This window comes from Canis lupus, chromosome 2 (assembly GCF_003254725.2).
Source record: "Canis lupus dingo isolate Sandy chromosome 2, ASM325472v2, whole genome shotgun sequence".
In the NCBI taxonomy this organism is placed as follows: Eukaryota; Metazoa; Chordata; class Mammalia; order Carnivora; family Canidae; genus Canis; species Canis lupus.
The window spans coordinates 21,907,303-21,925,477 of NC_064244.1; the positions used below are offsets into that span (position 1 = coordinate 21,907,303).

Genomic DNA, 18,175 nt, shown 5'->3' on the forward strand with positions numbered 1-18,175 from the left:
CCCTATATACTTCTTCTTCAATACACCCAAAGATGAGCGGTTTCTCCAGTTGTAATCCCATTATTATACAAGCACCTTGTTGATGTGGTGGTAAGGTAGGTATGGGTGAGAAAAATTCCACAGTCCTACGATAAGCTCTCAGTCTTACTGAGCTTCTGCCTCTGGGCTGTGACCTTACAAGTGCTTCTCAGACTTTTTTTCTCCTCCTTGAGTGAGAGGAGTAAAGCTAGAGCGGGGCTGGAGTTGGGTATCTCCTTTCCTCCAGGTCAGTCAGGCTCTGATAATATCCCAGCAGGTTAGGGTCTGGTAAAACAGTTCCCCTTGAGGGAAGGCATTCCTAGAAGAACAGTGTGTGTGTGTGTGTGTGTGTGTGTGTGTGTGTATTAAATCAAGTTGCCTAAGAGATATTATTAAAACAAATCCAAACAGAGATCTTTTAATTTTCTTTTAAATGTTTTAGGATATAGACAAAGACATTGTTTACTTCTATGACTAGCCTAGTATTAGTTAATCTCAGTAAACTGTGGGTTTACAAAATACAGCAAATCCCTCTCTCTTTACCTCCTTAGCAAGAATAATTTCAAATTCAAACAACACACAGTTGTTTCTAGTAAAGGGATTTGCTCATATTCACAGAATTCGCAAAACAGATCTGAGTAAGTATTACGCTTATATGAAGCTGAATATGGGAAACATGTCTCATGAAATTGGCCAGTCATATACAAACAATATGAACGATTCAAAAGCAAAATTTTATTTTGCAATACCTAGTTTTGTGATTATATATATACAGCTTAATCCAGGAAAATTTACAGTAAACAGTGCTTTTTAGAAATTAATAAACCATCTACTATATAAGCCTGTATACCTGTGGCACATGAAACCAGCAAACCTAATGTATGTACTTCATGTATGCCAGTGTAACTCGTCCTAACAATCAAGCAAAAGCCCACAGTGCTCATATGAAAAGAGCCATATCATAACTTTGGTATAATTACTGTGGCTGCAATAAAACCCCAACATACACACAACCCCAGACAGAGGTGTCTTAAATGGATGGAGAAAAATAACAATATAATTTATTTAAAAAATACTACAAAGGTCCTTTTCTTGATTAAATCTGTGATCATTTTTCCTGCCTCCTGAAAAGATCCTCAAAGTTTATCTGTGAGGCCTCTTCCTTTGGTTACATTAACTCTGTCCCATGATGTCTCACACTCATTAGCTTCATGAACAGTTTAGCTCACATACACAGAACATTAAAAAAAAAAAAAAAAAAAGAAAAGAAAAGAAAAGAAAAAAGAAATAATCTATTATCAGAAGAATCGTATGTTAAGGATTCTAAGGAAATCCACAGAAAATGTCTTATTTAGAACATTTTGATTTTCTTTCTCCTAAAACACAATGAGGCAAAATGTTTGAGTGAAAACAAATAATACAAAAGCACAACTCTTGGAGGAAAAAATCTGATATTTACCAACGGTTTGGGGGAAGTTACATTTGAACACTTAAATGATGCAGTCCATAACGTGGATCTGGAGTGTGTCTATATCGGGTAGAACTTCTCCACATTTGGGGCAGGAATGAATCGGAATATTACGCTGCTGCTGCCGCTGCCAGCTTCTATCCTCAGTTCCTGGGAATAAGCATTCAATGAAAAGCTATTCCATTTCTTTCACATTGCAAGTGACTTTGTTTGATTTTAATAATGGGTGATTAATGTTAACACCCATTAAGCTCTGCGACTGATACCTAGTGGGGAGTGAATAAAGGGTTTTTTTGTTGGGGGAGGGGAGGTCCTTATTAACTTAAGAAATCTATACACAGAGAAAAATCTCCCAAAATGGTACCTGCTTTCCTATTACTTTGTGATTTGGGCTCTAGTTCAGGTTGTAGGCATGTGAAAATATGTGGTTTCAGTTCTAGGGACAGGACAATATGTGTTCTAATGAAAACAAGAATATTTGAGGGAAGGAACAAGATAGATGAGGATATGAGCTGAAGAGAAGGTGGAGAAAACAGTGAGCAGCATGTGGGCAGGAAATCTCACAACAGTGCGAACCTTCTTGGAAGCATAGACAATAATGACATTCATTTGGCCCATGGGTCTGAGTACCTGGGAGGTTGTAGAGAGGGATACAGAGACGGTGGGGACTTTGGGCGAGAAAAATGACAGCAGAGTGCAGGACGGAAGTGTCACACTGTGTCCTGTTAGTGGGTTAGTTGGACGACAGAGAAAGGTCCCCTGACGAGACCTGTTGCACTTGAGAGGAGTTTTAAGAATAAGTAAAGGCTGCTCAGGCAAAGTCAATGATGAGAAAGAACAAAACAACAGGTCATGTCATTTTGTCCAATTTTGGAAGTGGACTGAGGGTCAGGTCTAAATTAAATATGGGATGTCTGGGTGGCTCAACAGTGGAGCATCTGCCTTCAGCTCAGGGTGTGATTCTGGGGTCCGGGGTCAAGTCCTGCATCAAGCTCCCCACAGGGAGCCTGCTTCTTTCTCTGCCTATGTCTCTGCCTCTCTCTCTCTGTGTCTCATGAATAAAGAAATAAATTTTTCAAAAAAATAAAGAATGTTTGAGATAAGCCTTGACTCTAAGTAGGTCCCACGTGTGAAAACTGGAAATGACTTCCAGCTCCTGGGACATCTCCTTGGTCTGACCTTTCTGGACCAAAGCAAACCATTTTGGTCTCAAGACTTTCAGTTGGCCCACTGAAATGTTTGCTTTTGGAGGCTGACAGTGGAAGCAACCTTATACATAATTTTTGGCTTCTGAGCATATTATTTGAACTGAATAACATGTGAGACTATTGCAGACAGTGTGTGTTCAGCAAATTCCAGAAGCACCCTTGAATAGAAATACTGATCCCCAGACATGAGTTCTGAAAGCTGGGGACTTTCTCGTGGTATCATGATCCTAGATCATGGCTCAGCCAACTTTTTCCACTGTAGATGACAACTGGTCACTGATCAGCGACTGCTGATTCTTCATTTTTAAACTTTTTTGCTTCCATCTGTGCCTTTTTTTTTAGGTGCTGATCTAGGTTTCGACACTCAGACTTTGATTGTTGCTATTAGTCCATTAATGGGTTCTCTGTACCTCCTGGCTTTTTGCTATAAAAAAAACTTCTTCGGTTTTTGCTTTTTTTTTTTTTTTAAGATTTTTTATTTATTTATTCATGACAGAGAGAGAGAGAGAGGCAGAGACACAGGCAGAGGGAGAAGCAGGCTCCATGCAGGGAGCCCGACGTGGGACTCGATCCAGGGTCTCCAGGATCACACCCCAGGCTAAAGGTGGCACTAAACTGCTAAGCCATCGGGGCTGCCCAAGGTTTTTGCTGTTAACACATCACATTCCTCTCCGCCTTGGACCCCTCATTCTCATCCTGTGCTTATGTGAATCCTAGCTTCAAGTTCAAGCTTAAAGTCACACCTTTTCAAGGCCTTTCTCAGCTCCCCTGGTCCTCAGTCATCAACCTGTCCTCTGACCTCCAGCAGCATTATTTCTATTACTTAAATATTATCTTGTTTTATGAATCCATCCTTTTCTGTGCAGAGCCTGTCTCTCCAACTAGGCTATACACTGCTGCAGGCCTGACCTTGCCTTGTACCTTTTAGTTCCCTTTTAGTTCTCAGCTGAGAGTCCTGGATCAGGGCAGATGCATTGACGGCCACAGAAGACCATAAATAAGGATGACTTATGGTGAAGATAAGGCACCTTTGTTATGAAGCTAAGAAAATAATAATAAAAAAATAAAAATTTTCATGCAGTCTCTATTTGGAATGTTGCTTTTTACAAGACAAAAAGCATGTAGGATTATCATGACTAAATCTGTACTCTGTGATGGTTTTTATTTTTTTATTTTATTTATTTTTTTCTGTGATGGTTTTTAGTTTATAAATACAAGTCAAAGAGTGTTTGACTTTTTTTTTTTAAACATAAATAGGCATGTGCCTTCTTTAATTATGACAAAAGAAAATCTTCCTCTAAGAAATTCAGGTGCAAGAGATTGTCTATTTGGACTCAAAACAATGTTGCAGGCACTTTTGATAAAAGAGGTATAGACGGGTGTTTCTGGGATACTTAAAATCGGATTAGAGAAAATGTCTGATGGTGCTCAGGTGGGTAGATGTAGTTCCAAAGAAGAGCACAGCTTCACCCTGTGACGCTAACCATGCCTGAGGCCAATGTTCACGTCTGTCTACCTGCTACTTCCACATACGCCCCATGAATACTGTGTTTATTTTCAACCTCAATTACTTTAACCTATTTCTTCCTGTAAAAGAACTTTGGTGGGGGAACAGGAAGAGAAGGGGGTAGGAGGAATACTAGGAGAAATTTCCTAAAGATTTAACAGTCGATGACACACACTAACATTGCTTCCTTGCTGCTCCCAACACTGTGATGGGAATTTGCCTTGGTAATCAGTTGGCATGTGGAAGGAACTCAGACTGGTCCACCATCAAAGAAAGGTTAAAATGCCAGTTTTATGTGAAATTTAGGATGGCATCTTAAACTAAGATTCATGTCAGTGGCCATGTGACTTTTTGTCTAGCTATGTCAGTCTTCGACCCCTTGAATTTTACGTTTTTTCAAATCTAGACTCCAGTAGTAGTAGAAATCTACTACTAGATTTCTCTAGTAGTAGAAAGACTACTACTTTCCTTTCACTGATGTACTATAACATAGGGATTTATTATATGTTACAGAACATTATGACTAATGTATTTAAACCATGTAATAAACACAGCATCATACTTTTAATGAGGGCCACGATCAATTTCACTTAGACAACTGAAGTCTGGATGTGATAAAAAACTAGATGACAACTTATTACATGATAGTACCATTTAGAGTCGGATAAGCCTAGGTTCCATGGCCAGTTCTGCCCCTAACTAACCTTGTGATCCTAGGTTATTTAATCTCATCTTCTGGAAGATTGTGATCATTTATAACTCATGGAATTTTGTGAGGATCACAAGAAATAATGTGTACGAAGTGATCAGCATGGTACTTGTGCACAGTAAACTCAGTAAATGCTCACATTATTATTGCATAATACTAGGTAATGGGTAAAGATACGAGTTCTGAGAGAGCTTAGTTAATATGGTACTTAGGAGCACATTTAGAACACAGAATTATAATATAAAACAGCAGACAAGTGCTACAACAGGAAGAGAGTACTTTGAAAATTTAGGAGGGAGAGGTCACATTCTGCTGGAATCATGGAGATAGTATTTGAAATGGGTTTTACAGATGGGGTAGGAGTTCACTGGAAAGAGACGGGAGGGAGACAGGGACGTGAGTGAGGGAAGGACGTGCATAAGGAGGTATACTAGCCTTGTACAAGTTCAAGGAATAGGGAGTGATTTATTTGGCTAACAACTGTAGGGAATTAGAGGGGGAAAGGTTAAAAGCTGGGCTATGCCAGGCCTTAACTGCCAGCATGAAGAAGTATGGTGTCCAGATTCAGTTGGTAAGGTATGGAGAGCGGGGTACTGGGGAAGTAATACTGAAAGGCACGCTTTACTTTCGTAGTTTGAGCTGGAATTGTGCAGAATGTAGTGAAATTTGTCTTCAAGCATTCTCTTCATAGGATAGGTCTTCTCTGAGACCCTGAATACTTACAATCACACGCGACTCACCTCTCTGGACGAGGTAGGCCTGCTGGTCAGGGTCACTTGTTCTTGCCCCATGACGGCTCTGCATCTCCATCAAAGACTGCCTACTGGGATAAAAAGTAACACACAGTGATGTTCTAAAATCCTGACATATGGCAACATTAAGCAGGTATTCAACAGTATTGGAAAAAAAGAGTTGAAAAAAGATATAAGGTCCATAAAAAACAGATCTTAAGAATTAACTTGAGGTTTAAAAAAAATTTTTTTTAAAGATTATTTATTGGGATGCCTGGGTGGCTCAGCAGTTGAGCATCTGCCTTTGGCTCAGGGTGTGATCCCCGTCCTGGGATCAAGTCCCACATTGGGCTCCCTGAGAGGGGGCCTGCTTCTCTCTCTCTGCTTGTGTCTCTGCCTCTCTCTGTGTGTCTCATGAATAAATAAATAAAATATTAAAAAAAAAAAGACTATTTGAGAGAGAGAGAGCGCAAGCAAGCACACACAAGCTGGGGTAAGGGCAGAGGGAGAAACAGGCTCCCACTCAGCAGGGAGCCTAATGTAGGGCTCGATGCCAGGACCTTGAGACTATGACCTGAGCCAAAGGCAAATACTTAACCGACTGAGCCCCTTAACCAGGTGCCCCTTAACCTGAGTTTTTTTTTTTTAAATATATATTTTTTAAGATTTTATTTATTTATTCATGAGACACACACACACAGAGAGAGAGAGAGAGAGAGAGAGAGAGAGAGAGAGAGGCACAGACACAGGCAGAGGGAGAAGCAGGCTCCATGCAGGGAGCCTGACCTGGGACTTGATCCCAGGTCTCCAGGATCATACTCCGGGACTGAAGGCGGCACTAAACCGCTGAGCCACCCGGGCTGCCCTAACCTGAGTTTTTAAATGTTATTGGCACTAGGACATAGTTTAGTGAAAGATACTAACAATTAAGATTTTAAAAATCAACTAGTAAATGACCAAACTGTCAACTGATAAGGGAATGGATTAAAAAAAAGTGGCATATTTCTGAAACAAGACAGTATAGAGCAATTAAAGAAAATGAAATATATCTGCACGTGTATAACACACACATACACACACACACACCCTCAGAGTTCAAAATCACAATGTTATTTATATAAAGCAAGCTGTAGAACAATACTTGGTGATCACTTTGTAGCTTAAGCATAGAGAAATTAATATTACCTTGTTTCAAGACATGACATAGATATTGTATTGATACTACATAAAAGCATAAAACGGATGGGTATGTTACTCCCCAAAATCCAGGCAGTATGGGGCAAGGAGAGAAACACTAATGAAGGGTGGTGAACAGAGGAGCCTCCAACTTCGCCTATGACACCCTTTTTTCTTTTGATAAAATACACATGATGCAAATAAATATATGTAACTGTCAACTACAGTTGACATACAAATATATGTAACTGTCAACTACTCAACAATATATGTACATCATGGTGTCATTTTATTCCCTGTATTTTTCTATGTCTCTGTTCCAAATTTTTCTCAAAGTGAAAATTTATATTTTTTAAAGATTTTATTTATTTATTTCATGAGAGACACAGAGAGAGGACAAGATACAGGCAGAGGGAGAAGCAGGCTCCCTGTGGCGAGCCTGATGCGGGACTCAATCCTAAGACCTGGGGATAAGGATCTGAGCCAAAGGCAGGTGCTCAACCACTGAGCAATCAAGGAGCCCCTCAAAATGGAAACTTAAAAGAAAGAAGTAATTTGAGCAATATTTCCTTTTAAAGCTTATTACAGAATTGTTTAAAGTGTTAAGACTATATGTCACTGACAACGGCAGGATAGGACTTTGGAACACATGTGGTCATGTTTATACAGCACGTCCAAAAGCAAAGAACTTATCATGTTCCTACAAGATGCTGCCAAGCTTCCTAAGTTATGCTGAGTGTCAGGTACACAATCAAGTGAAGTGTACTCAGGGTGATTTCTACAGCTCATCTTAAGCACCACCTCTGACAGGCCACCTGTCCTCAGCCTGTGCCCTGGGCTCCAGGTGGGTGCCCTGAGCCTTCCCGAGCCTTACCTGCCTCCATCTTCAAAAGCATTATTCTCTTTCAGCAGGATTGCCAGCTGCAGCGCCAGCTGTTCCTTTTCTTCATGTATCTTCTCTCTTGCTGCTCTTTCAGCATGAAAGTCAGAACAGTAAACCTCCATCTGATAGAAGGTAAAAGAGGCAGAAGTCACCACCTAGGCAAATGTAGATTCACCCACCTGGTGATGGGGTGCAGACAGAGTGCTGCCTCATATGATATGCCTTGTAAGTAATGGGTGCACATATTCCTGCTGGAAACCAGTGTGGCGACTGAGACTTTCCAACCACCTTCAGAGAGGAGACAAGTCGCACGCGCATGTGTGAGCATGTTAGACAATTAGAACCTGACAATGACACTGATATAGGTGGTTTAAATACCACATGTAACATTTGTTCAGCAAGATTCTCTGGCCTTTTAAAAAAATAATATTCAAGATTAGCTTAATAGCTTACTTACTCTGCCAGTTATATTTATAAAGGCTGGTCTTAAATTTAATTTTAAATAATAATAATAAATAGATACTATTTATTAAATTCCAAACATGTACAAGGTTCTATGTTGGGTGCCTGTATTCCTACCTCATTTCACTTTATCAAAAAATTCTACGTAGCAATGTGGAATTGCTATGCTCATTTCGCATTTACAAGTTTAACAGCGCTCAATCTTGGGTAAATTAGGTAAGTGATTAAACCAGCACTTGAACCAAGATTGATGCCCACATTCTATGCCATTTCCCACAATGGTAGCCAGCCTCCAAGATGGCTCCAGTGATCCTCACCTTTATGTGGTCCCCTTCCACAATGAATAGAGCCAACCTGTGTAACCACTAGGATATTGCAGAAAGGATGGTGTGTGGCTTGTCTTGTTCTCTTCTGGGTCACTTGTTGTAGGGGAAGCTCACTGACATGTCATGAGGGTGTGCAAGCTGCCTGTGTACACCCTGGAGGCCCACAGGGTAAGGAACTCAGGCCTCCTGCCCACAGCCATGTGAGCGTGCCAGCTTGGAAACAGATCTTGAGTACAGCCTCATGAGGGGCTCTGGGCCAGAATCATCCTGCTAAGCTGCTCCTGGATGCCCAACCCACAGAAACTCGAAGATAACAAATGCTTGTTGTTGTTTCAGCTGCTAAATTGGAGGATAATTTCTTTCTTTTTTAAATATTTTATTTATTTATTTATTTATTTATTTATTTATTTATTTATTATTTATTTATTTCACACACACACAGAGAGAGAGAGAGAGAGAGGCAGAGACATAGGCAGAGGGAGAAGCAGGCTCCATGAAGGGAGCCTGACATGGGACTCGATCCTGGGTCCCCAGGATCACGCCCTGTGCTGAAGGCGGTGCTAAACCACTGAGCCACCTGGGCTGCCCTGGAGGGTAATTTCTTATCTAGAAATATATAAATATTATGGCGTGATATGATTTCCTGTTACAAAATTCTAAAGTAAAAATGAACTCAAGAGTGAAATGAACATTACTCTAACACCAGTTTTTAGCTTTCCAGATTTAAAATGAGTTTTTTCCCCCAAAATTTTATGGTTCTAGGATAAAAATGTTTATCTCTAAAAGTAAAATCAATAAAAATTTAAATATTCTATCACAGTTTTAGTTACCAACCTCCCCTCACTACAACCATGTAATAAAAAGGTCATTTTAAGGGACTTCCTGCCATCTGTGAATGGTCCAACATTTTATGCTATCATTGATGCATCATGGGGTTTTTTGAATCAGATCTCAATTTGAGTTATAGTCTTACTTCTTTCTCTGATTAGCTTTAAGCCAGTCAGACCTGGGTCGTTCTGTCCATTCCTATACATGCCTTGCAATGACAACAGTGGCTCATGTTACAGGTGCTCAAAAAGCAGTGGCTGAATGAGTGAGAGTACCTATCAAAACACAACCAATTGGGGATCCCTGGGTGGCGCAGCGGTTTGGCGCCTGCCTTTGGCCCAGGGCGCGATCCTGGAGACCCAGGATCGAATCCCACATCGGGCTCCCGGTGCATGGAGCCTGCTTCTCCCTCTGCCTGTGTCTCTGCCTCTCTCTCTCTCTCTCTGTGACTATCATGAATAAATAAATAAAATCTTTAAAAAAAAACAAAAACACAACCAATGTCAGAAGGACAAAGGATATGACAACAATACCATGAGGTACTCAAATAAATGAATTGCTATAAAGGGCTTGGGTTGAAATTCTGATAATACAGGTAAGGGTAAGGATGTCGATCAATGGGGAGTCTGTTGATAGGAGTAAAAACTGGTACAACGACTTCGGAAAACTGTTGGCGACATCTAGTAACACTGAGTAATATGTGTACTCCATGAACCAGCCATTCCACCACTAGCGAGATATGCACCCAACAGAAATGAACGCACAAACCAAACAAAGAGACAGGCACTAGAATGTCAGAGCAACGATAATCATAATGCTCCAAATTGAAAATAAGCTAACTACCTATCAACCATAAGTGGATAAATTCATTGAACTATACCCTTAAAAATTTGGTGCACTTTCCACACATGATATACTTCAATAAAACTTTTTTTTAATATATTGGTGGGAATTATATAAAATCCAAAAATATATTTTAAACACGATTGCTTTTCCAAATGAGAATACGATAAAGGTTGGCCTTACTCAATTCATGTTTCAGACCACAGCTTACCTGAGCCCTAAGAACGGTCATGGTTTCCAGGTCCTCCTCCTGCTTGGTGATGGTCTGCTTCATCTCATCCATCTGAAGCTGCTTGGAAGCCAGGGCCTTCTCTGCCAGTTCCAGTTTTTCACTTAGTTCTTGCAGAATCACCTTATCCACTTTTTCTGACTGAAAGAGACAAGATTATTCTAGAAATGGCTGTGAAATAATCCAATCTATTTTTTTTAAGATTTATTTATTTGAGAGAGAGAGAGAGCCCATGTGGGCATAAGTGAGGTCAGGAAGGAACAGAGGAAGAGGGAGAGTCTCAATCAGGCTCCGTGCCGAGTGCAGATCCCAACGTGAGGCTTTGATCTCACAATCCTAAGATCACGACCTGAACCAAAACCAAGAGTCGGTTGCTTAACCATCTATGCCCCCCCAGGGGCCCCTAATTTAACCTATTTTAGTAAAATATTAAATGAAGTTTAATTTCTTTAAGTGATTGGCTTCTAAACTGTTCTGTTAATTAGCAATCAATGATAACTTACTCAGAAAATTGTATTCATTTAACTTATAGCTTGCAAATTACATTTTCTTAGTTTAAAACAATTTAAAAAAACCCACTGAAATAAGGGAAATAATAACAAACCCTGATCTCAGTGAGGTTGTAACTTGCTGATACTGTCATCTTCCCCACTGATATTACTGTTACTTGGTGAAGTCAGAGGAAAAGAAGAAACATGTTTATATTAAAAATTGGTCACCTCACACCTGTCAGAATGACTAGTGTCAAAAAGACAAAAAAGAACAAGTGTTGGTGAGGATGTGGAGAAAAAGGAACCCTGCTGGGCTGTTGGTGGGAATGCAAACTGGTATACCCACGGTAGAAAACAGTACAGAGGTTCCTCAAAAAGTTAAAAATAGAGCTACCCTATGATCCAGCAATCCCACTTCTGGATATTTATCCAAAGAAAATGAAAATACTAATTAAAAAAGATATATCCATGCTTATTTTTACTACAGCATTATTTACAATACTAAGATATGGAAGCAGCCTCAATATCCATCGAATAGCTGAATGGATAAAGATGTGATCTATACATGTACGCACACATAGATGTATCACTCAGCCATAAAAAGACTGAAATCTTGCCATTTGTGACAACAGGGATGTACTTAGAGGTCCACCTATGCTAAGTGAGGTAAGTCAGAGAAACAAATACCATATGATTTCACTTATATGTGGAATTTGAAAAACAAAACATAGAAACAAACATAAATACAGAGAATAAACTAGTAGTTGCCAGAGGAGAGGGAGATATGGGAATGAAGGGGACCAAGAGGCACATAACTTCTAGTTATAAAATAAATAAGTCACGGGGATGTATAGTACAGCAGAGGGAATATAGCTGACCCTTGAACAACATAGGGGTTAGAGCCACTGACCCTCTGCAGAGTCGCAAATTCACAATGTAACTTTCGACTCCCCAGAAACTTAACTAGTAACAGACTATGGTTGACAGGAAACCTTACCAATAATTTAGTGGATTAACACATATGTATCATATACTGTATTCCTACAATAAAGTTAGCTAGAGAAAAGATGTTATTAAGAAAACAACAAAGAAGAAAAAGACACACTTATAGTTCTGTATTTTAAAAAATCTGCACATTAAGTGGACCCGTGCAAACCCTTTCTATTCAAGGATCAACTGTACAGTCAATACTATTGTAATAACTTTATATGCTCACAGATAGTAACTACAATCATGAGCATTTCATAATGTGTATAAACATCTGATCACTATGTTAGACAATGAAAACTAGTATGATATTGTAGGTCAACTGACTTCAATTAAATACAAATAAATAAATAATGAAAAAACTTACTAGCTTCTAGAAAGGAACAATATTCTATCAAAAAAAAAAAAAAAAAAAAGAAGAACAACAAGGATGTCTGAATGACCCAGTCAATTAAGCATCTGTTTCGAATCAGGTTATAATCTAAATGGTTGTGGGATTGAGTTCTGCATCACTGAGCTCTGCCCTCAACAGGGAATCTGCTTGAAAGATTCTCTCCCTCTGACCCTCCTTCCGCTTGTGCACACACTCTCTCTCTCAAAAGAAATACAACTTTAAAAAAAAAAAAGAAAAATGAAGAGTACATTTATAAGCATATTAAACTCAAAGACCCCCTTCTACTAATTCAAAGCTTCCATGATCTTCACTTATTTATCCCAGCTTTATCCAAGTAAAACTGACAAATTAAATTGTAAGATATTTAAAGTGAACAGGGTGACAACTTGATATGCATATGTAGCATGAAAAGGTTGACCCCACCCGGTTAACTAAAATGCCTATCACACCTCACAAATCCACCCATGTTTAAACTGCTGCACCACACTGGCATTCTATTAATGTAAGTTGCAATCTGGTAAATCCAGGGTCTCCAGGTCACTGACAGCAGCAAGCTAGCCCTGTAACAGCTCCATGGAGACAACCCCTCCAGTGGCAGCCCACAATCTTGCTGCACCCTGTTCCTGTGGGAGCCCACACTGGTAGCTCTCCTACAAACCCACCCTGTTAGAAATGCTAAAGGCTGTGGCACCAGGGAGGCTCAGTTGGTTAAGTAGCCAACTCTTTGATTTCAGCTCAGGTCATAATCTCAGGGTTGTGGGATCGAGCCCTGAGTTGGGCTCTGTGCTCCGCAGGCAGTCTGCTTGAGATTCTCTCTCCCTCTCTCTCTGCCCAGGCTCACCATGCTCTCTCTCTCTCAAATAATAAATAAATGTTAAAAAAAAAAAGAAGTGCTAAAAACTTACTCCCTGACTGTAGGACATTAGCACGATCTTTGCACATGAAGCAAATTATACACAGGTGGACCATCAGAAGTTCTACGCACTTAGACACAAGAAATCAACTATAAAACTGAAGAACAACCTTTGAAAAACAGACTCAAGGATTAACACAACTGCTTTACATATAAAAATGTTTACAGCCTGTTTGTTATGGGGCCATGAAAATAATTTTTTTCTATGAGTACCTCTTTCCTTTTCAGTTCCTCGATTGTTTTCAATGAATTATTGTATTCTTGAAGAAGCTTGTTATGTGTCAACTGGAGAGTGGCTAACTTGGACCTATTCAAAAGAAATTAAGAAACTGAATATTGGGGGGAAATATGATAAAAACTTAGATTTGTTCTTCAATCTTCTTCCGAGCATTCAACTAGCAAAATCGTCTCTCCTACCTTTACCATCTCACCACCTGCTGACATTTTCTTACTCTCAAAGAAAATATTTAAAAAAAAATCTATAGGTTACAAGGAACTTTAATAATGTTGTTATAGCAGAACAAATTTGATCTCCTCAGAAAAGTCTCTTAGTACTCCTTCAATTACATAGAAAAGTTTAAAGTTTGTTGTTAAATCCTAATTCCAATCTTATAAAAGTACTATTCTATCTTCTCCTAGCAAGGGGTCATTCAGTCATGGGATACTCACTTCTCCTCTTCGGTTTTAGCTTGCTCCATTTTGATTTCTGATCGCATGCTTTCCACTTGTAGCTCCAACTTTTTGTTGTTATAAACAAGCTCTTGCTTTTCATTCAGCTCTGATGGGGTTGCAGAATTTTTCCTTTCAAGGGTCTGACATCTAAGAAATATCAAATTTTCATGAGGATAAACAACACTCCTTTATTTCTCAGTGGCTTTTAAATAAATCCCAAGATTATGTAGCAAACACAAAGAAATTTAGGATTGCATTTTTCTTTTTTTTTTTTTTTAGGATTTTTCATTTTTCCATTTTTCAAGGATATAACGGCAAAAAAAAATAAAATATTTTATCCTCCTTGCTTCTTTACCAGAAGCAAGTAGTATTTCTAAACCCTCATGACTAAACATTAAAAAAAAATACAGATTTTTTTTTTTGAAAAGAAATTTACACAATTTTGAACCCTTATGCTTAACATTAAAAAAAGTGCAGATCTAAGACCACACAAGCTATGGCCCGCTTGGAATAACTGTCTTCAGTAGTCACGCAAGTATATTTTTGTTGGTCAGATATAGTCCAAAATAGTAATTGGCTAAAGATGCTTTTCATATAGTGATCCATGGATATCTGCAATATTTTAAGAAGTCTGGGTTCCCTTAAGCACAAAGAATATGACTTCTGGCGAGGATTTAATAAGGGAAAAGGAAGCTCCCTAAGTTCAGAAAGAGAATTTCAATATAATAATAGCAAATATGAACTCATGGTTGCTATATGCAAGGCGTTAATGCCAAGCATGTTAAACATCTCAATACAATATTATGAAGTAGGGATAACAACACGCGTACGTTTTACAAATGATAAACTAGGCTCACAGAGGCTTAATATATAATTTGCCCAAGGTAATACCACAGATAAATTCCAGATCCATATGTCAACTAAGTCTGTTTGTCCAAAGTCCTTTAGCTGCTAGGCTGTGCCAGATTACCATAATACTGTAGCTCTAAGGCAACGTACACTCATGTGTTGTGCTGGATATATGTTTGCCAACTAATCCAAAAGAACAACATCAACTTAGCATTTCTAAATTTCAAGTAATTTGCTACATCAAGAAAAACAAGCAAATGCAAAGGTCTCAGTTTAAATATTAGCCTTCATAATTGACTAAAAATGAATTTTGTCCTCAATAAATCTCACTCAAGTTCTTCCTTCTCTTTGGCAGTTTTCATTTATGTTTGCTTACATCAATATTGTCAGCTCACATAAGTCACAGAAAACTGGGCTTACTGCTTTTTTACAGGTCCTCACAGAGACTCTAGTACGCATAACAAACATCTCTGAACAGCAGAATCAGATTTCCCTGGGCCCCATCCCCCTATCCGCAAGTATTTCATATTTATAAATGAACCTGTACATTAATCTTGATGTTAGCATTTTCTGAATTCATATTTTAATTAGGTTTCTATTTTTCTTTGGGTAACATAGTAACAAAGCCATATTTTTACACATAGTAATACATTTTGTAAAAATGTCCATTTTCTGAAGGGGAATAAAATTCATCTCTCATTCTTACTTCTCTTGAAGTCTCTTCTTCATTAACTCAGCCTCACTGAGTTTTGTATGTGCCTCTTGAAGCTCCTTAAATAGGGTTGTCACCTGACGGTTCAATGTCTCCACTTCACTGCCAACCTGTCATTCAAGAAATTCCAAACATGCACAAGTGATTCATATCAGAGATTAAATGACTCTCTTTGTGGGAAAATAGAGTGAACCATTAGTATCCAATGAAGACCGGTGATTAAATTTTGGACAATCAATGCCCTAAATATCTTACATGAAAAGAAATGTTTTAGATACAACTCTGTTCCCTTATATGTTTACATTTACTAATTACAGATAACATTTTACATTTCATAATATGTAATTTACATATATAATCACTAATACATCTGGCAATATTTATATATAAACTGTTTTTCTTACATAACTGATCAATTTGGATGCACTGTCATAACTGGTTATCTCTTGATCTCAGTGTTTGAAATAGTTCTCTGGTCTCTCAAAGTAGGAGACTCAGCCCAGAGCATGGCATATAGTAGGCATGCAACATATATTTGCTGAATAAATGAACTGGCTAAAGTGAGCATCTTACATAAATGTCTTTCATGTGGATGACTGCGGCACTTAAAACCTCCTGGCTTCGTCAACCTTCCCTTAGCTTAAGACTGTGTGACAGGCTCCAATGCACATCTCTGAGTTGCCACAGAACACTGGCTACAGAAACATAAACCTTTTCATTCAAACTATTTCATTCAAACCAGTAGTAGGGTAGAATCAAGGTCTTTCAATTTTATCTCAAGTTTCTGGGTCATATTCTCAAGTGATCTCATTATAAAGTGGACAAAATTGCTTTCTTTGCTGGTGGATCTGTTCATTCACGAAGTTAGGAAAGAAAATCAGTCATGAAGAGTTTAGAGATAGGGCCGTCTGGGCAGCCTACCCAGTTGGTTGGGTATCTGACTTTTGATTTGGGCTGGGGTCCTAATCTCAGGGTGGTGAGATGGAGCCCTGTGTTGGGCTCTGCCCTCTGAGGGCAGTCTGCTTGGGATTCTCTTTCTCCTTCTCCCTCTGTCCCTCCCCCTGACTCACGCACACTCTTGCTCTCTAAAATAAATAAATCTTAAAAAAAAAAGAAGAGAGGTATGATTCCCTACAATAACTGGGATAGGAACACATCTCACTACAATTTACTATGGATGAAATTCAAATCAGAACAAGGAAATATGAGAGAAACAGAATATATCCAACATTAAAATTATTGCTGTTTCTAAAGCTAATAACAGCACAAGACTTGACTTCAGATATGACTCTTATGTACAATGGCGGTGTGACAACAGCCTTAGAACTTAAGTACCCACAGTTTCTGGGCCTTTCTCCTCTTCTTTCTCTTTTTCTGTGCTCTCCTCTGTCTGGGTCTCAATCTTAGAACCACCACTGGCTTTCTTTTCAAAATATAAAACTCTGAAAAATACAGAATATGTTAAAGTTACTTTCTCTTTGGCTTTAAGAGGAATAACAATTGCAGAAACACTAAAAAGAACATTGTCTGAAATTTGGATAAAGGATCAAGGGCTTCAAAATCTCTCTACATTTACTCTATTAACCTTTCTGGGCTTAGCTTTTCATCCTAAAATTGGCTAGACAGGAGTTAAAGCATGAATTCATGCAGAGGCAAAAGATGGGCATAAATCATCACAAACACTGAAAAACACTGCCTCTTTCTGTGTATTCAGTAATACACAGAAATATTTTTAAAATCTGTCTTTGTGTGTATGTACCTGCATGCATGTGTGTTACATGAGTGTGTCCCTTTATAAGGATTCAGCAGAGAAAGGAAAAATAGACAAAAAGTACCAACATTCTTATACTGAATAATAACCACCTGAAGGCCAGCCCAACAGAAATGCAAATGAAAGAAGAGATTTCTAGTTAAAAACGGTGAACTGAATATATTTTTCTCCCACCTAGATGCCACCAAAATGACTTTTAAAAAGCCATATACAGGGGCACCTGGGTGACTCAGTGGTTGAGCATCTGCCCTTGGCTCAGGTCATGATCCCAGGGCCCAGGGGTTGAGTCCCCCATCTGGCTCCCTACAGGGAGCCTTCTGCTCCCTCTGCCTATGTCTCTGCCTCTCTCTCTGTCTCTCATGAATAAATAAATGAAATCTTAAAAAAAAAAAAAAAAGCCATAACATACAAGAACAAAGAGAAAGGGAGAGAAAATAACAGCAAGATTTAGGGGGCATGGCTATGAATGAATTGATTTGGCAGCCCAGTAAGGCTAGGTCTGAAGCCATAGCAGGGAAAGCCAAGATATAATCCAATTGACATTATGGTGACCCGAAGGCTCAGGAGTCAGTGACATCAGATTCCTCTGGACACGGGGACAAAGGTGGAGCCTGTTTAAGAGGGACTAGAAGGGGGCAGCCCCAGTGGCCCAGTGGTTTAGTGCTGCCTTCAGCCTGGGGTGTGATCCTGGAGACCCGGGATTGAGTCCCACATCAGGCTCCCTGCATGGAGCCTGCTTCCCCCTCTGCCTGTTTCTCTGCCTCTCTCTCTCTCTCTCTCTATCTATCTATCTCTCTGTATCTGTCATGAATAAATAAATAAAATCTTAAAAAAAAAAGAGAGGAACTAGAAAGGGTGCTCAGTCAGTTGGGCATCTGGGTAGCTCAGTCAGTTGGGCATCTGACTCTTGATGTCAGGGTGGTGAGTTGAGGCACCATGTTGGGCTCCAAGCTGGGTGTGGAGCCTACAATGAAAGAATATCACAAAATAAAAGGTTT

The 18,175-nt window shown here is 39.2% G+C and overlaps 1 protein-coding gene across 4 annotated transcripts in view; it reads right to left on the reverse strand.

Annotated features, from left to right (window-relative positions):
* Positions 1-733: 733 nt before the first annotated feature.
* OPTN (optineurin) overlaps positions 734-18,175 on the reverse strand; it is a 41,706-nt gene continuing 24,264 nt past the window's right edge. For 3 of the 4 annotated variants that reach the window (XM_025445150.3, XM_025445151.3, XM_049100792.1), the window contains exons 7-14: positions 16,746-16,848; positions 15,401-15,516; positions 13,843-13,992; positions 13,387-13,480; positions 10,371-10,529; positions 7,692-7,822; positions 5,651-5,733; positions 734-1,636 (exon numbers count right to left, since the gene is read on the reverse strand). In XM_025445150.3, coding sequence (XP_025300935.3) covers positions 1,509-1,636; positions 5,651-5,733; positions 7,692-7,822; positions 10,371-10,529; positions 13,387-13,480; positions 13,843-13,992; positions 15,401-15,516; positions 16,746-16,848 — 964 coding nt within the window. In that variant the 3' untranslated portion in view covers positions 734-1,508. The remainder of the gene's footprint in view (positions 1,637-5,650; positions 5,734-7,691; positions 7,823-10,370; positions 10,530-13,386; positions 13,481-13,842; positions 13,993-15,400; positions 15,517-16,745; positions 16,849-18,175) is intronic. The other variant, XM_025445152.3, reaches the window with a different exon arrangement.